The sequence below is a fragment of the Acinonyx jubatus genome, chromosome E3 (genome assembly GCF_027475565.1).
Source record: "Acinonyx jubatus isolate Ajub_Pintada_27869175 chromosome E3, VMU_Ajub_asm_v1.0, whole genome shotgun sequence".
NCBI classification, from domain to species: Eukaryota; Metazoa; Chordata; class Mammalia; order Carnivora; family Felidae; genus Acinonyx; species Acinonyx jubatus.
This window is the reverse complement of record NC_069398.1, coordinates 34,845,747-34,869,264: the sequence shown is the minus strand read 5'-3', so window position 1 is coordinate 34,869,264 and position 23,518 is coordinate 34,845,747. Positions and strand designations below refer to the sequence as shown.

The window sequence follows — 23,518 nt, the reverse complement described above, 5'->3', positions numbered from 1 at the left end:
CCCTCAGTACCCAGCGGGGGCAGCAGTGCCCCCAGGCAGGCAGCAGGGACGGAAGGCCAGGATCAACCGGCAAATTCCGAGTGCCCTCGGGTCCGGTATTTCGGGAGAAAACAGAACAAGCCTCTTTCCTTCCCTGTTCCTCAACTTGAAACCGACACTCCAACCCTGAGATCCGGCATCTGACTGGAAGTGACCGGAGGATCAGTGCCCCTCGCAGGATGCCTGTCCCACACACACAAATGCAGGTGACACCAAAGGAGGGCCGAGGACCCCAGAGGCTCGACCGTCCTGTGAAGGTCAGGACGAAGCCGCAGTAGCAGAGCGGGTGTGTGGGCCCTGCCCCTCGGGCCGGGCTGGGTGCCCCCGACACTCAGGCCCACGGTCACGCCGGAGGGATGCCCGCCTGCCCCCCGGCAGCCAGCCAGCCGCCTGCACTTCATGCTTGGCTCCACCAGCCACAAGGCCACCTTTGGGGAGGCTAGCCCGGGGGTGGGGGTGCAAAGTGACGTGGCCACCAGGAGGCAGCTCTAGGACTTAAATGCACTGGCCGGTCTCGGTGGGCCGGTCAGTAGCCAAGGGACCCCGCGTTCCTCGGCCGCCCAGAGCTGTGGGCAGCTGTCGGCAGGGCAGGAACGCCTGCCGATCTGTTTGGCAGGGGCAGACTCCGGTCAAAGTCTCAAACCCGAAGTCCACGCCTCAGTGTCACGGCCCCACCAGCGCCCCGGCCCACAGGGAGGCCTGCACATGGCTTCACTGGACAGGCCGTGGGTCCTCACTCACGCCGCCTACGCCTCAGCCCAGACGCGACGCGACTTGTTTTGATCCAAAGCACATCAGAGAGCGACCTGGTCCAGGCCAAGGGGCGCCCCAGGGGCATGCTGGCAGGGCAGGGGGTTAGGGGTTGATGTGGGAGGGCAGGCGGCCCACACTGGTGGGGAGAGGAGAGCCGCGGTGAATCCTGCCCCGTGTCCGACGGGCCTGAGCAGACCTGGCAGGACGTTCTTGTGGGGGGTGACAGTACTGGGGTCCTGGGGCCTGCCAGCCTGCCCCTCACCCTGCTCTCTCCTACTGACAGGATCCGGGAACGCTGCCCCTGAAGACAGCACAGCGGGGCATGGCTTGCATCCGCCAGAAGATGCACAGGCCCGCTCCTCCCAGGAACTGCTGTCAACCACTGGACCCGACACGAGGGATCCAGACAGATGACGGGGTGACAGGGTGGGGGCCCCCAGCAGGATGGAGGAGGAGGAATGTCCCTTATCTGGCCTCTGAGCAGCCGCTCTCCTGACACGAGGTCCCAGTGTGTGGACAAAGCCCCTGCCGAGGGCCTGGCCACGGGTCCCCTGCAGGGCTCCACGTAGGGCCACCCGCCACCTGCCCTGTCTGGGCCTGCTCTTGGTTTGCCCCCAAACACCCTCTATTCCGACTCTGTTGCGGGGAGAAGGGCACTTCTCGCGGGCCTGGAAGCTCACGTTCACGGCTCCGAGGGCCAGGCAGGCCAGGCGCGCTCAGAAAAACCCCAGGAAGCCACAACACGGGTGTCCCACGGGCCACGTGGGACCATGCTGTCACGTCCGGTTCTGGGTCAACACCTGACCGGTGGAGCTGTCCCTGGGACCTGGGGGGAAACTGCGGCTCCCGGAACCCCTCTTCTTCCTCCTCCGACCAGGAGCTGTTGCCACGGCAACCGCAAGGCTCCCCAGCCCCGTGCCAGCGAGATGACGCCACTGGGACGTCGCCCTGAGGCACGAGTTTCTCTCCTCACTGCAGTCTGGTCCACATCCTGTCTTGCTTGGCCCGACTGTCCCGCCTCTGCACAGGGCAGCCTGCCTCTCCCCCACCCGGCCCCTGGCCCTTCCCACCCCTGCTGCCCCACAACTGCCCCGGGCTCAGTACTCCACGGGAGGCTGGTGGCCTGTCTGTGCCCGTCAGACAAGAGTCCCGGGCACTGGTGCCAGTGGGGCCCGGTGGGGCGGAACAAGCCTGCGCTCTGTGGGTGAGGGGGCCACGGGACCGACCCGCTCACTTGTTTATGAGGAGAGAAGGCGGCAGCCACGGGCAGCCCAGGGGCAAGCTCCTTTGCGGGGCTGCACGGCCTACACGGGCCTCGGTCCGGGTCAACACGGCCCCGCTGGCTGCCGGGTCCGCAAGGGCCACGGCGTGTGAGGGGGGGGTGGGGACAGAGGTCGGAGACGCTGGGGGACAGAACGGCCAGGAGGGCAGTGCAGGTGTGGTGGCGGTCGTATACCGAGTCCCTTCCAGGAACGAGCCAGGTGGACACAGGGGGCTTGGAGTCACCGTGTCCCCCGAGTACTCGCTGCAGTGACAGCAGGAACTCTGGAACTTTCTGAGGACGTGCAGCAGCCAGATACTGAGCCGGCGCGGCCTGTGCTCACCGCGCCACGGTTTACGGGTTTACCCGCAAGCCTCTCCCCTGCCCTCGAGCTGCTCCCTGGTGCTGGAAGTGGTGCCCCCGCCTTGCCTGCTGGCCCGAGGGCGATCCCCGGGGCCGGCAGAGAGGACTCCCGCGTCCACAGCCGTGCCCCAAGGGCACTCACACGGGGGCCGGGCGCCGAAACTCAGCCACCGGCGTACCCGCCCGGTCTCCCTCTTGGGACGGGGGGCTCGCCCCAGCTGGTCGTCAGGAGGGAGGGCAGGAGAGCTCGTGAACCACAGCCAGACAGAATGACAGGCCCAGAGAGCAGGCCTCCGGAGGTCCCGGAGACTCGCACGCACCTGTGGGCGCCACGGGCGCCCCCACTGCTGCCGGCGTGGCGAGGCCCGCTTCTCCTCCGGCACGGGGGCGGGGGCGGGGGCGGGGAGGGCGGCCGGGCCCCCGCCAGGCCGAGTTCCTGTCCTCGGAGTGGCGGCCCCCGGGGGCAGGCAGCTCCCACCCACGCGGCAGCAAGGGCCGGGCCGCCGGGCGCCGCGTCTTCTGGAGCAGAGCGCGTGGGGTGAGCCCGAACCCTCAATCATGCCGGCGCACATCTGCAGAGCCCGCTCAGCCGGAACGGCGCTCAGCTATTTCTAACTCTGCCTTCAGCCCCCTTCCTGCCTGAAAGATCATCTCTGGGAAAATAAAATAAAATAAGCCAAAGGGGCCAGGAGACTGCAGCTTTCTGCGATCCCCCTCCAGCCTGATTGCGCCACTGCGGCGTGGGTCTGGGCAGAGCCCCCAAGGCCGCGTGAGGGTCGGCGGGTCGGCCCGTCTCTCCGGCTGGTCTCCGTCCCGCAGCATCTCTCACTTAGGACCACCGGCTCACAGGGAACCCTTCCTTGCTGCCCCAGCCAAGGCTGAGCTCGCTGGCGGAGCCCTTCTGACCCCGGGGCGCATCCAGGTCAAGCTCCTCACTGTGGGTGGGGAAACCGAGTCCCACGGGGTGCAGTGGCCCGGCCAAGCGTGAGGGCTCCAGGGCACCTCGTGTCCCCTTGGGTCCCGGGGCAGTGCTGGGCAGGGGCTGCCTCTGGCTGGGTCCCCGGAAGGCAGTGAGGATCTGCACGCGGTCAGTCTGCCGTCTCCCTTCTACGTGGCTTCTCGCGCATTCTCCCCATCTGTCCGTCTGTCCGCAGTGCACAGCCCGCACGCGCCAGGCCGAGCAGGCAGACGAGCAGCGGATGGGATGGGACGACGGGGCCTCCTGTCACTGAGCCGTAACAGGCAGAGGCAGCAGGTACTTCACCGGCAGTCACTCCCAGCCCCTGCTTAGAGACGTCCTCACAGGCTCGGCAGCTCCAGACGCACCTTCTTTGGGGCCTCTGAGGGCCCGATAGCACCCACCCCGGAGAAGCTCAGAGGCTCCGCGTTTCGAGTGTCCGGGAGGACTGCGGCCGAGCAAGCGAATGCACACACACGTCCAGATGGTCTGCGGATACCGCCGCGCTCTGGGGCCCTCCGCTCGCCGCAGCTCAGCACTTTCTGCCAGTGGAGGCGCAGAGGGAGGACAGGGCCACCGTGGAGTGCAAGCCCCGGCCGGGCACTGCCCGAGGCACGGCAGCCAGTGCGGGGGGCCGGCACCTCGGGAGGGTGGGGAGGTGTCCGGGGGCAGAGGGCTGAGCCGGCCCAGAGGATGCACCTCTCACCCGGCCCCTCCCGTTGGGTGGCCTGTGAGCTCCCGGGAAGGCCCCAAACGGACGTGCACGGGCCCCGAGCGGCAGATGCCCGTGGCTGTGTGAGAGGCGGCTGACACTGGGGGTGGGGGCTGAGGCCCTCACTGCCACGTCAGGGAGCCCGGGAGCACCAGCTGGCCGGGGTGCGGTGGGCCTCACCTGCCGAACTGTGGGAAAGGCCCCTCAGGGGGACCTATGAAGGGCTCCAAGGATGGGCCCGGGGTGGAGGAGGCAGGACCGGGGCCCCCACCAGGATGCTGGGGACTTACAGCCCTACCCTGAAGGGAGAGAGGTAAGCGGAGGGCGGGAAGTGTGAGCCTGGGGCCCCGAGCTGGCTCAGACCCCTTCAGTTCACCCCACACGGCTTCCAGTTTTTCCTGATGAGGCGGGACAAGAAAGACAAAATCCCACCCACCTGTTGGTGCCCGTACGGCAGCAGGCACCAAGGGGGTGACAGGGCTGGAGACAGCAAAAGGAAGGCCAGCGTCCTCAGAAAAGCCGGGCTCTGGGGGAGGCTGGCCAGCGTGTGAACGCCAGGACGCAGGGACAAGGAGGCGGGAAGCTGGGACCAGGGCGGGTCCACCAGGGGCTGGGCAGGCCCCTGCCCGGCAGGGACCCACGAGAGGCCCGAGGAGAGACAAAGCTGCCCCACACGCCCTGCTGGAGGTCTGGGCAGGGGCAGCCCTGTGCGTGTGCCCGTCACACGTGCGCACGCGTGCTCCTAGCCTCTGGTTCCCGGACAGCCCCCTCAGGCCCATGGAGGCTCGGCCAGGCTCCCCTCTTCCTCCCCCTGCCCCACCCCAACACCCAGGCCCTGAGGCCCTGGGGCATGAGCGCTCTCTTCAGGGAACCCTAACCTCCGGTCCTGGCTCTCTCGCTCTGTCCAGTGGCCGCTGCAGCTGACCCGCCTGTCCCAGGGATGCCACGGGATTGGGGGGATTCCTGGGGGCAGAGTGGGGGGGGGCTTGCCTAGACATCAGGGACCGGCTCTGTCCTGCATCCCCAGCTCTTTGGAGAGGGACATGGGACTCGTTGGAAGCACCCCCAGAATTCCACGGACAGAGAGCAGAAACAAACAGCTCCTGCCTCCCGGTGCTATGGGGTGGGGGGGTGGGTGGGAGGGGCGGCGGCTTGCAGGCTGGGTGGGGCGGCCAGGAGCCCGAGCTTCCAGGACGTGGCAAAGCCACCAGAAAGGCTCCACACACCCCAACAGCATTGGCAAGTGCCTCGGGCACCGGGTCCTGGCCGGGGGCTGTGCACCTGCTGGGCGCGTCCTGGACCCTGGGTAGTAAGGAGTCTACAATCCAGTGTGCGAGCCCGACCAAAGAGGCCGCATGCCGAGATGCGGGGTGGGGGCCTGGGTGGGGGCCTCCTGGCTTGTCCATACCTACACCGCACTTGAGGCCTCCCAGGGCCCAAGGGCCCGACGTAGGACGGTTCCTGTCCCTGAAGAACAGCTTGTGTAAAGGAATAAAAGTCATCTACGTAATGACCAAGCAACAGAAAGCGACACGTGTCCTGAACGGTGTAAGTTGAAGACAGTTCCCACCTCTGGGGAACACCGGAAGCCCTCCCGGAGGAGGCGACTGTGAGCACATTACGGCTCTGTTGGGGGGTGGCGTGATCTGACCAGGGGCAGGGCCCAAGCGCTGGTGTGCAGGGTGAGGGGACCCCCAGGGGAAGGCAGAGATGGGGGCCCTGTGGGGCTAACATGGGCCCTGATGGGCAGCTTCTGTCTGCTAAGCGCTCACTGCTTGAAAACACAATTCTGACAAACCCTGAAACCCAGGGTGGGTCCTCAGCGATGCTGCTGGTGGCCCCGTGTCAAGCACTATGGGGGCTTGTGGTCGTGAGCTGTCTTAGACGATGAGACCGAGGCTCAGAGTGGTCTCCAGGTGGGGAAAGGCAGCGTGTGGGTCCAAGTCTGGCAGCCTGGACGAGGGGCAGCTGGCCTGTCTACCGGGTCCTTTCCAGACAGCTCTCTGCACGGCCTCCGAGGACCAGCGGGCACTGTGCTTCGCATCTCACAGTCGGTGACGTCCCTCCACGTTTTCCCTGACGACACGGCAGAAGAACCCACGCATCTAGAACGTGGTGGGGCCGTGAGCAAACCCACGTCTCCTGATGCTGTGCACGGGACTGCCCCCTACCTGGGGGGTGGGGCTGGAGGCCCAGCTGGGACGGTGGGGGCAGGGGTGCCTGCTGTGGGCGTGAATGGAGGGCTGAGCCGTCGGCCCTCCTGTTGTCCTCGGGGGCCGGCTCACACCCATGCTGCTCCCGGCACATCTGGCCCTTAGGTCCAGAGCCAGGCCTGCAGCTGGGAGGCAGGGCACCAGTCAGAACTGTGGGTGTACTGGACCCTGCAGGGGACCCTCAGGAGGGGAAGGTGTTGGGGTTACTGCAGCAACACCCAGGAACTGAGCTGGGGTGAGCTCTGGGCGTGGACACACTCAAGGGGCCTGGTGGGGGGCAACTGCTGAGCACAGTGAGGCCTTGCACATGCAGGAGAGCCGAGGGTGGGGAGAGACCGCAGAGAGCGTGGGTGGGGGCAGGGACAGCCGAGGATCTGTAGGGGAATAGTGGAGGGTCCGGGGTGGGGGACGGCAGAGGGTCGGGGGACGGTGGACAGTCTGGGGCGGCGGGGAGAGAAACGGCCTGACAGTGCCTTTGCGGATCTCTGCTCCACAGGCGCCGTCCTGTCCAGAGTGAGGGTTTGTAAGACCTGAACATCTCTGCTTACGCGCTTGACATTTAAGAAAACCGTGTGGGGTTCCCACAACACACGAAGTGCTCGTCAGGGTCTGAGTTCTTCGGAAGATCGTGGAATGACACAGGAGAGACGTTTCTGAGAGCTTGCTTAGAAACGTAAAAACAGACACGCGGGACCCAAGACGGCCGGGGATGTGAGAAGGCAGCCACCAGGCCGAGACGCGGTGCTGACCTCAGGACGAGGAGAGGCCGCCAGGAAGGAAGGGGGATGGAAACGAAGTCGGGGGGGGGGGAGGGCCACGCCGACCTGCGAGGTCGGGACCCCTCTTCCCTCGGCCTCCCGCGACCCGGCGCCTCCGGGCTTGGCCAGCACCTGTGCCAGGAAGCAGCCGGGGAGGCACAGGTTTAGCGTGAGGTTCAGTTCACGATGAAACGAGACAGGCAGGACTTCCTTTGCTACCGCGTCCTGCTCCACGTGTGCAGATCGCACGGGTTACGGCTGCTTTACGGACCCAGAAGAGGGGGTTCTTTGTTTTTACAAACGTGGGCAGAGCCAGGTGGACGGCCCGCTTCGCACCGTGGCCACCCTGCGTGGGGACCTCCGTGCCGACCGTGGCCGCCCACAGCCATGCCGGGCCCACGTCGCCGTCTTCAAGCAAAGGGAGGGGAGGCCAGCGCGGCGGTGGCGGGAACAGCCCTCCTGGTCGGCCTGGCAGCGCCCCAGTCCTGCCCCTCACGTGCGGGTGCGTCATTCCCCGTGACCGTCCCAGTCCCGAAACCCGGACACCGCCCCGGGCCTGGACACGGGTACAGCTCCACAGGCCACATGCTGCCTCTGACTCCGAGGGGGCTCCTCTGTGGGGGCCCCCACCCTGCTGGCTTCTCCAGAAGGAGTCTGGGGCCAACACAGGCCGCCAAGTTCCCGCCCTCGCATCTGTCTGGGGTTCCAGCCCTGGCGTCTAAGGCAGACCCGAGGGCCCGTCCCAGAGAGATCCAGCAGCTTCCGTCCCCTGTCCCGTCTGCCACACGGCACGATGGCCTTGGCCACGGTCCAGTCCTGAGGCCGCCTCCCTGGCCCAACACGGACCCTCACCCTCTTACTTGTGCTGCCCCCCGGGAACTGCTGGGGCTGGATGCCCCGGGCCTCGCTGCCCTGCCCCTCCCAGCGACGGGGCCAACACAGCACAGGCGGACGGCAGACACCCAGAGGCGGCCAGGTCGGGGCGGCCGGGGGTCAGCAGACTCCCCTGGAAGCAGCGGGCCACGCCTCCTGAGGGGAGGCCGCCACCGCTCCCGCTCCGTCGTGCACCAGGACGACCGGGCGGACGTGCTCTCCACGCCGGTGGCCGTCACCGCGGTCCTACCTTGAAGATGAGGCAGTCGGCCTTGTGCTCGGCGTACATGGACGTCAGCCGGTACTGGCTCTCCGTGGTGACGTCTATCTGGTAGCCCGTGAGCGTGTAGCAGACCTTCCGGAACTCCTGGATCTTTGTGTGAAAGACCTCCTTCAGCCGCTGGTTTCTCAGCTCGGCACTCTCCACCTGCTTCTTCAGCTCTGGGGGCGACAGGGGACAGGGTGAGCTTGCAAACCCGGACCGGATGGGACGCGGGGCGGCAGTGGGGGCCAGGGCCAGAGTCACCGACAGAGGGTCGTGGAGGAGACGGGGTCCCACCCAGGCAGAGCCCTGACGTGCGCGAGTGCGAAGCTAGGGAACGAAGAAAACAAGCACAGGGACGGCCCGACCTTCGGGCGTGGAGTCGTTCAATTAAACGTAAATAACTCTAAAGACAGCAGTGACTCTGAAAACAGAGGGCCTCGTCCCAGCTCTGAGCCCTGATTCAACCCCCGGTCTGGCGCCTTTTCTGAAGGGCAACAGGCAACACAGAGTCCTTCCCAGGGCCGCTGAGGAGGCTTGGGTGGGGCCTGGCCCCTCACGGGCAGTCTTGGGTCTGTACCTGCTGGGGGGCTGGCCGCCCACTCACATAGGCCAGCGCTGAGAAGTGGTGAGCAGGCAGGGGGCCTTGACAGTGGATGCCCTGGGGCTTCCTGGTCACATCCCTGGGGCTCTCGCCCCACCCCCGCCAGAGACAAGGCCACTGCGTGCAGACAGGCCCCTGGGACCCCGCCCGCCCCCTCAAGGCTCTAACAGGACGGTTCAGGGCAGAGGCCCCAGGCCCTCCCGTCACGCCTGCCACGGTTCAGGGCCGCACAGGAGAAACCAGCTGTGCCAAGCACAAAGCCATCAGGAGGCTACACAGCAATTATCACGAATCCTTCACCCAAGGTGCCTTCCCAGTAATTAAACCTCCGTTCTCCCCTCACTAATTAGCAAGGCTGGCTCTCCTCAAACACCAGCCTCTGAAGCCAGGAGCTTCCTGCTGGTCCCTCTGGAGCTGATGTTGGGGAACCCCTCCAGGGCCCGGGGACGTCCTGGGTGGGACAGGAGCTGTGCCGTCTAAGAGGGTGGTGGGAGACCCCAGGCCTTGGAGCCGGTCAACCCGGCTGTGACAGGGACAGGAACCCTCTTGCTCAAGCTGAAGCAAGGGGCCCGTGGCACATCCTGTGACAGTCACCAGGATGGGCCCGGGCCCGGCAACCAGAGGCTCCCTGGCAGGGCTGAGGGCAGGCAGAGAGCAGGAAAGGTCACCTCCTGGAGCAGGTGAAGGGGATGGGGGAGCCTGTCTTCCAGGGAAAGACACACAGGAGAGCCTCCATCCGTGCGCCCTTCCAGACCTGTGGCCCTGAGTGTGTGACCCTCCAGCTCCCAGGTGCGTCGGGTACACAACTGCCTGTGGAGGCGTTGCAAAGACAAGCTGGATCCCACGGGGCCACAGCACAGTGCCGTGTGGGTTCGGGCCACACCTTGGATGGTGGGAGCTCGGTCAGCTCCAGGCACCAGCACGCTCTGCAGCCGTCACAGGGCGACGCGGAGGGCATGGGTTCTGGTTCACAAACGGGCTTGTGACATTCACTGCCGGGCCACGCGTGTCTGGCGTGGGGAGGGCCAACCGCCCCAGGCCAAGGTCTCGCGGCCCCGCTGCCCCTCACGCGCTCTGGCCTGCGCCAGGCTTCTGGACACGTATCCTGGGTCTTGTCTGTACCTCGTACAGCTCTGCGGGCAGCCCGGGGCCGGCCGTGTTCTTGCTCTGAATGAGGAATCTGAGACCAGGGCACGGCTCCTTCCAGCCTCCCCGCCATGCGGGTCCCTCCACCTGTCACACGCCCTGCCCTCACCTGCCCTCCATCACCACACGGCCCTGATGGCCCCGGTGGACATCCTTCTTCCGGAGCAGAGAGCCTCTCCATTGGGACACGGGCGTGGAGCCCTTGATTAATCGAGTAATCAGACTACGAAATCCAAAGGGTAATTGGCGGCTCTGACCCCGTGCTCCTCCCTGAATCTCTCAGCCAGCCCACCGAGGACGGACCCGCCAAGCGGGAGAAAAACCCATCCTGGAAGGAAAGATTCACTGACCGCGTTTCTGCGGCGATAATTCACCCCTGTCAGACTGCACTGCCTTTAACGGAGCTCAGATGCCCATTGGGAAAAATTTAATTTTGGTAATAATGCAACCTGACCTTGGAGAAGGTAACAGCCCCTTTGCCCACAGATATCAAGATGCTGCCCATTACCCAGTCCACGGACTCCTACAAGTACACGGACTCAGGCAAATGCACGGGTAAGCCGCGCCCCTGCTGTCCCCCTGGGGGCTGCGGACGCCTGGGGCACGAGCTCCGCCCCCCACGTCGGTCTCCTCGCACACTCTGTCTCTCCCAGTGCAGCCCCCACCACACCAGGCGGGCCCCCTGTCACCCTCTGACAAGCGAGGGGAAGCTCGGATGGGGGAGTGACTTCCTCAAGGTCACACAGGCTGTCAGAGGTACGGAGGGCTCTGCTCCCCGTCTGCTTGGTGTGGGTCCTCAGGTGCGGTCACCTTAATGCAGCACGTTGGGGTGGGGACGCCGTGAGCTCTCGCTGTGATTTAGGGCACAGCAAAGTCAGTGCTCTGACTTCCCCCCTATTCTGCCGTTCAATCGCTTACATAAACGTGAATGAATAATTCACACGATGGTTTGGATTAAATAAATAAAAGATGTGCCTTTTGCCTTGGAAAAGCCATTGCTCGGATGCGGCCTCTTCCCCAGAGCGAGCCGAGGCTTCCTGTGGGTGGGGTTAGGGGCCTGCCAAGGGCCGGTGACCCCTGGGGTCCACGGTGACCCCGCTCCGCACCCACCCGCAGGCACCCGGCCATGGCCACCCACAGAGGCCATCGGGCAAGGCCGGCTCAGCACTCAAGTGGCCTCGTCGGGTCTGCGGAGAGCTCCGGGCCTGCCCGCTTCTGGACCCCTCCTGACGTGTGCACGTCTCAGGCATCACCAGATGCCTGGGATGAGGACCTCGTGCCCGGACCCCCTCCCCTCAGGCCTGGGATCAGGCCCACGGCTGGAGGCTGCACCGGGCCAGACTCACCCTCCGCCCCGTCCTGCCCTCTGGCAACACGGGCTAAAGGAATGTGCCCTCCTGCCACGCTCTTCTCTCTTTGGGCCACCCTGTCCGTCTTCCCCGTGGCAGTCCTGTGCAAGGCTCTCCAAGAGTCCTTGGTGAGGGACAAGGGAGGCCAACGAACAAGCGTGTGCTACACAGAGGACATGGTCGCCCAGAGCTCAGGTGTGCAGGGCGGGCAGGGGTGGTGCAGGCCAGGGGTGGATGGCAAGGTCCAGGGGCCATGCGCCTGCTTTTCCACTGGCACGCGGCCCCACGCAGGCCGGCTGGTTCCCTCCACGGCCACAGCCACATCCACGGGTGGACGGCCCCTGGATGGCTCGGACTCCCCCCCACCCCCCACCCTCCCCATCCGTGCCCAACACCTGGCTCCTTCCGGAGTCCTAGAAGGCCGCTGGGAGAGCCCATGGGAAGGACACGGAACAAAAATAAACTCTCCCTTACGTAAGGCTGGCAGGAGAGAGCAGAGATGGCACGATAAAGGAGCGGTTATGGGCACATAGCTCTGGAGAGCGGTTCACAGTCTAAAATTCGGAGAAAGTCTTATCTCAGAGGAGCAGGGAGAGCAGGTGAGAGACAGACCAGTGGACGGCGGGACTCTCCCGGCAGCAAGCCTTCGCGTGGCCCCCACACGTGGCCGCACCGGCCAGCAGAGCCCGGCCGTGCCTTCATTTCACTCACAGCACACGCGCCTCCGTGACTCAATTCCCTGCATACCGGTTTGCTGGGGAAGGCGCGGGGAGCTGGAGGTTGGGGGGGGGGGGGGGCGGCAGCTCCACTTGGGAGATCCCGGTCGGCTCCGTGGGACCTCTGACCCAGCCTCGGGATGGAGGCAGTGACGTGCAACCCTTAGCTCTGAGCTCCTCTTGCTCCCAGGGCCTTCGAGAAGCACAAGCAGACAGGACACAGCAGAGACACGTGCCAAGATGCCAACGGCCCTTAGGAGGGCAGCCCGGGGCCTGCGGTCCACGTCTTTCCTCTCGCGTGGCCTGAGCACGCCAGTGAGGTGACTGGGTCTGACTCTGCACGGTGGCCATTCTGAGGGACAGACAGACCTCGGGCCTTACCCCGTCCCACACGCGGCGGCCTCAGCTCCATCCTGGGACCTTTCAAGGCAATGGCTCCCTGTTAACGGGCTTCCCTGACCCACATCGTGGTCCAGAGGATTCTGAGTGTAGAATAAGCGCCATCCAGGGGAGGAGGCTGGCGGGGGGAGGGCTGGAGACCCACGCAGGGCAGAGCTGGGACCGGGATCCCAGGCCGCCCAGCACAGTCACCGAGCTCAGAGCGGCACTGGCCGCTGGGTTCTGTCCCTTGGGTTCCAATCCTGTGCCGGGGCCTAAGTCCTCTGGACAGAATTCTAAGCTCCGAAGGGGAGACACGGTCTGAAATGAAACCCTGTCCTGCGGCCACGAGGCCTGTGCCGAGTGTCCAGGCCCCGCCTCACCAGCCACACCTGCCCTGGCTCTATTCCAGAAGCACCACTCTCCTCCCCACCTCAGGGCCTTTACACACGCCTGGAGCAGCCCATCATGCTTCCTAGCTGACTCCCAGACTCCTCAGCTTTGAAATCACTTCTTTGGAATAGATCCGGTCTCGTGTCACATGTCCTCAGCGTACGTGACGGTGTCTGTTTCACACAACAGAGTGTCTTCAAAAGCTTCTCTGAGTAAGTTATTTTCCCCGTAGACTCCACACTCGCTGCAGGGAGGACTTTTTGTCCCATTGAGTTTCAAGTGCGCTTCAAGGAGGCGGGAGTACACAAAATGCCATTTCTCCAAAACCCTAAATCATAACCCCGGAAAGGCTCTAGTCAGTGTCAACCAAAGGGAACATACATACGGGGCTTCCCCACGGACATGGCGAGTAGAACGCACGTGCTCACCCTTGAACATACGTGTTCGACCTTGCCCCCGACCTCAACCACCGTGGAGGGCGGGGAGGCAGCGGCAGACAAGAGGGCGGACGAAATCTTAGAAGATGAGCGAATTCAGGAGAGGAACCAGGCCCAGCGGGCCTGGGTGAGTGGGACCTCACCGTCCTGGGCGGCAGGGAGGCCGGCTGGAGCTGTGGTGGGGGGTCCGCACCAGGGAGCAGGACTCCTCCCTGCTCGCCAGGTGATGGCCCTGCCCCTCCTGGAGAGGAGACAGTCCCTGCTCCCAAGGCAGGGGTGACAGGCCTCAGGGCTGCTGTGATGAATGGAACACCCCCTGATGCCTGCGCCCCCGGCCCCCGTGGACCCGGGGTCCACAAGCACAGGGCCCGGCAGGAGGTCGATCTGCACCAGCGGCCCCTGCGGGGTGTGAACCGGCCTTCACACGCGGCTGGCGGCAGCCTTCCCGGTGCCCAGCAGACCAGCCCCAGACGGAGGCCCGCCGGCCCGGAGAACGACCCGCAGGGCGCAGTGCCTGCCTCTCGCACACGCAGGTTACGACGGAGGCTGTGGAGGAGAGGCGTCCGAGGCAGCAGCAACAACGCGCAATCCGCGGAAGTGATGCCATTACAGACGCGCACGGAAGCATGGACACGGAACGCGGAAGGGCCTCCCCGACAGCGCCCCACCAAAGACAGAGACAGAAAACGCCAAAGAAAAGATACATCCCGAGATCCTGGGACGGGAAACCACACAAGGGAAACCCCAGAAGTAACCGACTGGTCTCCAGGCTGGGCGGGCAGGGCGCAGGGCTATGTCAGACACCCCCCAGGAAAACCCCTACCAGCCCCCCCCCCCCCCCCCCCCCCGCCACAGACAGACTTCCTCCCTCCCGCCCTACCCCATGGACAGAAACCCCACCCCACCCCATGGATGGACACCTCCCACCCCGCAGACAGACCTCCTTCTTCCCACCCTGTCCCCACAGACAAACTCTCCCACCCCACGAATGGCTCCCGACCCCTCGTGAGGGAGGCCGGGAGGAGGACACAGGGGGCAGGGCAGCCGTGCGCTGGCCGCCGGCCGAGCCGTCAAAGGCAGGCAGCCTGGCCCCTGCAGCTGCGCTGTGTTTAAGAACTGGAAGCAGCTTTTGAAATTTCCCTTTGGGGACTCGGGACAGAGTCATTTTTCTTTCTGAAAAGTGAATAAAACCACTTAGCCAATGCTAAGGTTCTCAGGTTTAGAAAACAGGAAAAGGCACTAATATTTCACCACTTGAAAGAACAGCTCTTGGAGCCCAGGCTGAGCCGGGGTGCTCCAAGGGCACCGTGTGCCAGGCAGTGAGGGGGGACGATGGCCTGCCCGGACCCGGCTGTGGGCGAGGCTGGATGACCAGCTGTGCTCCGTCCCCGGGCGTCCCCAGCACTGCGCCCCTGCGGTCTGGAGGGGCCCAGGGGGCAGGGATGATGGCGGGCACGCCCGTGGGGTCCGCGGCCAGGGACGGCAATGGCAAGAGGCCAATCGCCCACCTCCCGATGCTCACCGAGCTCTGCTCCATGGCCTGTCCCCTCGGGACATCCATGTAGAGGCGGGATGAGGGCCCTGGCTCCACGGCGGGGAGGCCGGGGCTCAGAGAAGGGGTGGGGCTGCCGTGCACCGAGGATGGTCGGCTTCTGGGCACAGCACTTCCTGCCCGCTGTCTCTGCCCGCACTGCCCGCTCAGGCTCTGAAGCAGGCCCTGCCGGGCACGAGGGTCGAGGAGGATGACGCTCGGCAAACTCACCGCCCCTCGTCCTCGCCGCGCCCCCCCGCCCCGGACACCGGCAGCCTCTCGGCAGCCAGATCGGGCTTTTCAAAGCCAGGCCAGCGGGTGCCGTGGGCCGCCCTGGGCCCTCGGGTCTTCCCGAGGTCCGGAAGGGCACGACTGAGACCAGTCTGGATAGCGGACGTGGGGATGAGTGAGAGGCGGGACAGTGCCGTCATCTGCCATGAACAGGCTCTGGGGGCGCCGCGGGTCTGCAGGTCCAGGTCCTGAGTTGGGTTTTTGCCTCCTTGGGTTCAAGAGGCCAGTGACGGAGCTGAGGGAAATGACCTCTCAGTGTCCAGAGGACAGACACACGTGGGGACAGCAGTCACACAGGTGGGAACCGAGCCAGCGAGGCCACACGGGAACAGCTGTTTGACGTGCACGTGCTGGGTCTGGAGATGGGGCACAAAACGCGTCCCTACGTTATCTGAAGGGCACTCGGGATGAAAGCACACGTGTTCGGAGCTGGTCCTGCAGCCGAACAAAGACCAGCGAGGCGACCCGCCTCTCTGAGGTGTGCCTCGGGGACAGCTACGTGTCAGGGTGACGCAGGGGCCCTCACACTGAGCCTGGGCCTGACCTCAGATGAGAGAACCTCACCCATGCACGCAGGGACGCCCGGCCACACAAGACCAGGCCGGGCCAAGGAGCCTGGCTGGGCCCGAGGTGTCCCTGCGGAAGCGTCCCTGGGCCAACCTGGCAGGTGCACGGGGAGGGGGCTGCAGGGGGCGCTGGCTCTGCTCAGGCCCAAAGCCGTGCCACGCCGCTGGGGCTGAATTATTGGCATCTCGTAACTTCTAACTATTTCAGTTTTACGTGTTTAAATATTTAGTAATTAGGCATCAAACATTCATGCAATTTTATTAGCAACTGCGGGAGCCGGCACCACAGGGCGACGACTGTGGGTCCGGGTCCTGGTCCCCAGGGTGGGGGGTGGTGCCCACCGCCGGACCACGGCCCCAGGCAGGCCTTTCGTGGGTGCCGCGCACAAGAGCGGGTCCACTACCCCGACGCAGCACGTGCATCCTGACGGGCTCCCCCTCCTGCAGATGGCCTTCCCATCCCAAGCCCAAGCTCCAGGAGAGGGGCCCGGGAGGCTGGCAGGCACAAGGGGGGCGGAACCAGTCTGGAGATCCGCGCGTGCCTGTGCCCTGCCTGCCGGGGGGCTTTAGGCGCCCACCCCGCTCCTCGCACGGCACTCAGGGCAGCCTGTCCGTGAGGGGGCACAGCGGACACCACCCGACCGCTGCCTTCGGTGACCAGCGGACAGGCCCCTGCCACCCGCCCTCCACGGCCTTCTGCCATCCTAGGGAATGGTTTGCTTGAACTGCCTGGAGCCAGAGGGCCCCTGGGACAAAGTCTCTCCATTATGAGCCCATGTTCCCCTGCTGGGCCGGAAATTGCACGTTTTACACAAGAGAGAAGACATTCGCCCTGGAATTATATGCAGATGAGCAGCGTGTGTGCCCACCGCCGGCTGCCTGGCAGACGCCCGCCCTGGGTAAGCTCGGTGCCAGCTTTCAAACAGGGGCATCTCTGTGTGATTAACGGCTCCCTCCACAAGCAGCCTGTCACCTTGCACAGAAATGATCTGAAAAGACACCAGCAATTACAGCCCACCAGATTACGGGGTGGGAGAGTCCCGGGGTGACAGGCGGGCGCTCATGTGATATCGCATTCCCGGGAAGGCTCCCTCCCCCACCGCTGAGAACAGAGAGCGGTCGAAGCCCCAGGAGACGCCCCCCCCCCCCCAACACCCCAGCCTCCCCGCCCTGGTGCCTTTGCGGAGGGGGAGGACCAGCTGGGCCACGTGGAAGGCCCCGGCTGGCCCCTCGTCCAGGCAGCTGACAGATGTGGGGTCAGGCCCCGAGGAGGTCAGCGCCTTGTTCCCGGTCACCCGACTGGGGAGCAGAGAAGCGGGACATCCAAGCCAGGACTTTGGAGCGTGGTGGATCCCCCAAGTCCAGCAGGCAGTGCCGGACTCCCGGCACCACCTCGGGCCGAGCGGTCTGGCCACAGGTGCCCGAGGGAGCCTTCGCGGCCATCCCCCCACCAGGTGCCCCTGGGGGACCCATGTGCCTGGGGTGTGTACAGAGCTCACCATCCTCTGACTTTCCTCACTTGGTTCGTTGTTCACGGCCCATTTTTTCCAACTAAAGCACACCCCGCCCCCCTTGGAGGGTAGGGACTCACTGCACTAGGGCCAGCCGGCCTGCACGGGAGACCCCAGAAAAGAGCACCGGGTGGAGACCTAACGCCCTCCGTGTGCACTGGCTCCTCTTAAGCTCTGGGAACACCCGAGAAACATCATTACATCCGCCTCCGTTTCACGGGTATGGACCCTGGGGGTCACACGGTTAGAAGCAGACCACCTGAGGCACACACTCACACATGCACACGCACACACGCACATGCACACACTCATGCGTGTGTATGCATGCATGTGCTCTCTCACACACACCACACATGCAGGCATGCGTCCACACACTCGTACACGCACACATGCATCTGCACACACACACTCATGCATGCACACACACACGTGCAGGCACACATTGACACACTCGTACACGCACCCACGCACATGCACACACACACTCATGCATGCACGCATGTGCTCTCACACACACACCACACATGCAAGCATGCATTCCCACACTTGTGCACGCACACACATCCACTCACACACACCAGCCAGAGCCTGAAACCATCTAGAGGAGAGAGCCACCCAAGTATATCACCTCACAAACGCCCTGAGACATAAACCAGAGAACACCAGTGCTTAACCGAAGTTTCCAGCAACTTCTTTCCGCACGCACACCAGCAGGTGACCTGTCAGGCTCACTGGCAGCGACGGCCTGTGGCCACCAGGTGGGACGGCCTGTGGGTGAAGGCCAGGACGCCGGCAGCCGCGGCAGGCTCACTCCAATCCGTTCTGCGTGTCGTGTGTGTTATTAATCTCCAACAGCGGGCTTAGAGAAGCTGAGTTCCTGGAAGGCGAGCTTCCTCTTGGAAGAGGGAAGAGCCTCTCAGAGCTCATCTTTTATTGACAGAGTCATTTTCGAGTCAATCTGTCTGCTTTGGGCAAGACAAGACTTTAAATCTTTCTCTCTCTCCCTGCTTTCAAGATGTGGCAGTCCATTAAGACCGGCTAATGTATGCGGCCAGGCCTCGAGTCTGAAAGGGAAGGCATGTAGGAGTAGGACCGAGAACCCAGAGAACCAAGCAGGGGTTCAGCAGGTGCAGCCGCCCACAGACCCGAGGGGCGCAGCGGCTTAGCCCTCTGGGGCTCGGACGCAGGAAGGTGGGGCGTGCGGTGAGGAGGGGCTAAGTTCGAGGCGAGCAGGCGTGTAGCAGGTGCACAGCCTGGACAGGGAGGGAGTGCTCTGAGGTGGCAGGCGCCCCTCCGTCAAGGACACGCGGCAGGCAGCCAGGACCAGCGTCCGGCCCTCCTCAGGTACGCCAGGCGCGGCAGGAGCAGGGGCCTCCTGACAACAGGTGACGCGCACGGCGCGCTCCCACCCAGGGAACTCCGAGGGAAGTGTTGGCCTTCCCGGCCCCGGCCCCAGCCCCTCCCGCCGGTGCTGCTGAGCTCTGTCTCCAGCCGGGCCCAGCCCCTCCGTGCGGGACCACCACAGGCACTGCCCGTAGACGCCCTGGCGGGAGGCGAGACGCAACACCCCCAGGGGTCCCCCCTGCTCCCCTGCCCCGGGGTCCCCACCCCACGGTGGGCTGGCCCACTGCGCTGTCTGCCTGGGGTCTGCGGCCTTTGTCCAGCACCGGCAGCGGGGGCTGCTCCTGCCCCTACGCCCCTGAGTCGTAAGGACCCGGCGAGTCAGAGGAAGGAAGTTTCTCCAGTCAAGGACAAGTGACCAAGACAGGCTGTGGAGGGGTGTCAGAGCCTGATGCCCAGGACCGGGACGGCTGGCTCATCGGCAGAACCCTGCAGGTGCCAGTAAGTGAACTAAGGAGGCAGAGACTGTCCGGGGTGCCCGTGTCATCACACGGCTCCTCCAGCGACGAGGCAGGAGGGTGGCAGGTCTGAAGAGGACATTCCGCTGTGGGAAGTCTGGGAGGGGCCGAGCGCCAAGGAAAGCGGCCACCGCCAGCAGCTGGAAATGCCAATGGAACAGGTTCTCCCCAGAACCTCCGGGGGCCGGCAGCCCCTTGACGGGAGACTTCTGACCCCCAGCGCCGTCGGAGGAGACATCTGGGGGTGCGGGTGATGCCACGGCAGCCTGAGTACAACCTTCCTGCCCCTCAAGAGCAGCAGCAGGAACAGTTCTCAGATGAGCAGCCCAGGAACAAAGGCTTTAGAAAAGCTGCTCGGTTACTTACTCACCCAACAAATAGGTGTCAAGGGTGAACCACGTGGCTGCCAGTATTCCAGGCTCGGGGCAGGTGCCAGTGTGGACAAGCAGGCAAGGATCCCAGACCTCAGGGGGTTACATCCCGACAGGGGACTCAGATAAACACACAGGAGCGGGTGAGTGGTCTCCAGAGGTGGTAAGCGCCACGGAGAACGAGAAAGCAGGGTCGGGAAGGGGCCGGTCACAGCAGCCCTCTGGGAAGCCAGGACATGAGCCTAGGACACGGCGGGTGGGAGACAGCCAAGTGCAGGAGGCAGCGTGGACCATTTGAGAAAGGGGAGGCGGGTGGCAGCGTGGACCATTCAAGAAAAGCAGGGAAGACTTGGGCAAGGCGATGCAGAAACGGACGCAGAAATGCAAACAACCCGCAACCGAGAACGGTAAGTTGGGCTGCGGTCATCAAGGCCGCACTACGCCACTCCGCTTCGGCAAAACAGGCCCGTTAGGGCCTGTTCTCACTGTCCACAAGAAATCCAAAGAAGGTTTTCTCACTTTTACGCGAGAAGGTGAAAAGCAAAAGTAGCATCCGGCATCGGTTTTGCGGCGAGCCCCTGGAGGCAGTGTGCACCGCCGGCAGGGCCCCCCAGCTCCGTCCCCGGAAACCGCGCTCAGCATCCCGGCGTCCGGCCGCCAGAGCTCTGAGCTGGGTCCGCGAGCATCCACGCGTCATCCTGAGTCTGTGTATCCACTAGCAAGATGCGTCCCGACGTCTCAGAGGAGCCCAAGAGAGGGGAGTTTTTCAACAGCTGGGTATCTAAATAGCAACAAGCGAACGTTGACTCCTCCTTCACACCGGGCACAAAAATCGATTTGCTGTGGGTCATAGGTCCACACGTAAAACCTCCCAGAAGCCAGGAGATGGCAACGCTGGGGTGAGCAAGGATTCTGCAGACAAAGCGCTAGGCAGAGAAGAAGAAACGGGTAGATGCGACTTTCTCAAAATTTAAACTTTCACTTATCAAAAGGCAGCATGAGGGAAATGATCACGAGAAAACAAATTACGTAAAAAATGGGCCGAAGATTACGGAAGTCGTTTCAGCACAGGAGACGCGCGAATGGCTAACGAGCATGTGGGAAGGTGCCGGACGCTGCCCGCCACCGGGGAGACGCAGCCACGGCGTGATGCCACGTCACACCCGTCAGCACGGCTGGACCCAAGAAGCCAAGGGCTCGCCGGTGCCAGAAGGACGCGGGGCACCAGAGCGCGCACGCAGGGGCCGTGAGATGGCGGACCACTTTGGAAAACCAAGCAGCAGGTTCCTAAAAAGTTGAATATAAACTCACCCCCATGGCCCCCCGAGAAAGAGCCCCCCATTCCACTCCCACCCAGGGCACACAGGGCCTTGTGTTCAAAAGCCTTCAGCAGCAACATTCGAAACAGCCCAACAGTGGACCACGTGTCGGTGTCCGTCAAAGCGTGGTCTGTGCCTATAGGCTCATTCGTAACCGAGAAAGGAAACGAAGCACCGCCACGCCCACGCCGCCACGGCCAGACCTCACACACGTTCCGGTGAGGGGCGGAGGGCAGACACGAGGGCCCGTGTGCTGCGTGACCCCACTGTTGGGAGAAGTCCGGAAAAGACGTCGCCAGAGGCAGAGCGCGGAGTTGGCCTGCGACCGTGTGCTGCCGCGGACGCTGGCTCCAAGTGGGCAGCAGGGCCCCCTGTGGGGTGAAGGAAAGGTTCACCGTCACGATGGCTGCAAACCTTGCGTGTTTACCAGAATCACCGTATGCTTAAGACAGGTGAAGATCAGAGCTTATTTTTTTTAAGGGCTCTCAGAATGGTTTTAGTTCACAGCGTGACCGAGCGGAAGGTACAGACACTTCCCTTATACAGACGCACAAGGCCTCCCCCACTATCGACGTCCCCAGGACAGTGCACTTGTCATAATCGGTGACCCCACGCGGAGACGTCATCACCCAGAGTCCACTGTTCACGTGAGGGTCACCCTGCGTGGTGTGTAGTCTGTGGGTTGGAAAATGTGGAAGGACATGTGTCCACCAGTATAATCATACAGAATATTCAATGCCTGTGCCCCACCTGTTCATCCCTCCCCCGCCCCCCGGCACCCACCCGTCCTCTACCGGCTCCCTGGCCCTGCCTTTCCCAGAAGGCCACTCGGCTGGGATCACCCAGTGTGCGGCCTCTCCGGACTGGCTTCCTTCACGCAGTAACCTGGATCGAAGGTGCCTCCGCGTCGTTCTTGGCTTCGCGGCTCCCTTCTTTCCGGGGCTGAGTAATACCCCACTGCCCGGATGGACCACGGTTCGTCCACCAGCCACTGAAGGGCATCGCGGTTGCTGTCCGGTTTTGTGGACGATGAATGAAGCTGCTGCAATCACCCGTGTACAGGTTTTGTGTGCACGTAAGTTTTCATCGCCTGTGGGTCAATACCGAGGAGCGTGACGGCTGGGCGCACGGCAAGCACGTGGTCAGTTTTGTACGACACCAGAGTCCCTTTCAAAGTGGCCACGGCATTCCGCGTCCCCGGTGCTCCCTGTCCCGCCAGCACCTGGTGGTGACGTGTTGTGGGCCGTGGTCCTTCCTTGTTGCCGTGGAAGTTCAGATTTAAACACGCAAACTTTGCGATGTCTAAGGGACACCCAAGTGGGGGTGTCCAGGAGAGGGATGGGCCGTGCACGCTTCTCTGGACGGATGCTCGCCCAGACCTCTTCCGCCAGGTGACCAGGGACGCCCCACCCTCTGGTCCCCAAGCAGGTGCCCAGGGCACTGGCTCCACCGTCCAGCCCAGAGGCTGCCCCCAAAGCAGCGGGGGTGGGGCTAAGCAGCAGCGGGAAGGGGGACCACTCCCCACCCCATGCCGGCAGAGCCGAGGTGGCCTGCCGAGGTGGACCACTCCCGCAGCCTGGCCCAGGCTGGCCCAGGACTTGTTGGGCGCTAAGTCGCGGCCGCAGGGCCACCGGGGGAACCCTGCCCCGTCTGCCGGCAGACCCGGTGGTTACGTTACGTGACTTCCTTACAACTGCAAGCACACACCCAGTTGAGGGTGTTGCCTTTGTTACCTGACACTGAGAACAGACAGACAGAGAGGGGAGAGGACAGCCTGGGACACACGGTAATTAAAGCGCCAACCAGTTTTCAACAAAGCCCGCTGTCTGGAGGAAGCAAAGGAGGGTGGGGCCGGGACCCTGGGTACTCCCCTGCCACAGTGTCCCCGGGCCCGCCTGGCACCGCCGGGGAGACAGGACCTGGTGTCTCTGTCGAGGTCACACCGGCCCCCCCACACACCGGTGGCCTGACCCCGAAGCCACCCTCCCTCCCCAAGCCTTGCTTCCCGTGCAGCCTTCAGAGGCACCGCTGACCCGAGGTCGAGGGTGGTCTCGGGCTCCACTGCAGCGGCTCTGCACAGCTTCCTAGGCCGACGTGCCCCCGCCGCCCCCTCTCGGGAGAGCATGAGGACAGACGCTGTGCGCAGACGACTCTGGCTCCGGGCCTCAGCGGCCCTCACAGCCACCATGTCATTTCACAGACGGGGAGCCGAGGGCCAGAGAAAGGACGGGCAACACCCCGACCACCCAGCTGTTAGGTGACCCCGGGGCCACCGAGTGACTTCCACCAGGGCCAGGCCTCCCCGGGTCCCCTCTGCCTGCCTTGCCTGCCCGAGGGCGTGGGACCCAGGCTCCTGCCTTTGACTAAAGGGGGACGCCTCAATCGGAGCTGGTGGGCCAGCACGCATGGGCCACAGGACACGTGGGATCATTCCTGCTTCTCCACCCAGGACGGCTCTGCCTGGACAGGCAGGCTCTGGCGCGGGTCCGGGTCACCAGGGCTGATGACAGTGGCCATTGTCACGGCTACCCCATTACCGCACACCGAGGGCACATAGCACACTCCGAAGGCATCGTGCAGGTGCAGGAGGGGTCTCCATGCCAGCCTGGGGCATGGTGATTAGCCTTGTGTGGAAGCCAGGGGGACTGCGGCCAGGCGGGGGCGCAGCTCAGACTGGCCCAGGGTCACACGGCCGGGCAGCAGGGCAGGGACCCCCAGAAGTGAGCGAGGCCTGATTCAATTTGGGATCCAGGCTCTTCGGGCTCTCCAGTCGGGGCAGCTCTTCCCTCCCCGGCTCCAGGGGCCCTGCTGTGTGGGGCCCATGGTTAACTTAAATGAATGAGAACCTCGCACAG

At 64.2% G+C, this 23,518-nt stretch overlaps 1 protein-coding gene across 5 annotated transcripts in view; it reads right to left on the bottom strand.

The window, feature by feature from the left end:
* The window catches only part of MAD1L1 (mitotic arrest deficient 1 like 1), a 319,021-nt gene that overhangs the window by 30,080 nt on the left and 265,423 nt on the right, over positions 1–23,518 (bottom strand). For all 5 annotated transcript variants that reach the window (XM_027042376.2, XM_027042377.2, XM_027042378.2 and 2 more), the window contains one exon: positions 8,181–8,371. In XM_027042376.2, the coding sequence (XP_026898177.1) occupies positions 8,181–8,371 (191 nt within the window). The remainder of the gene's footprint in view (positions 1–8,180; positions 8,372–23,518) is intronic.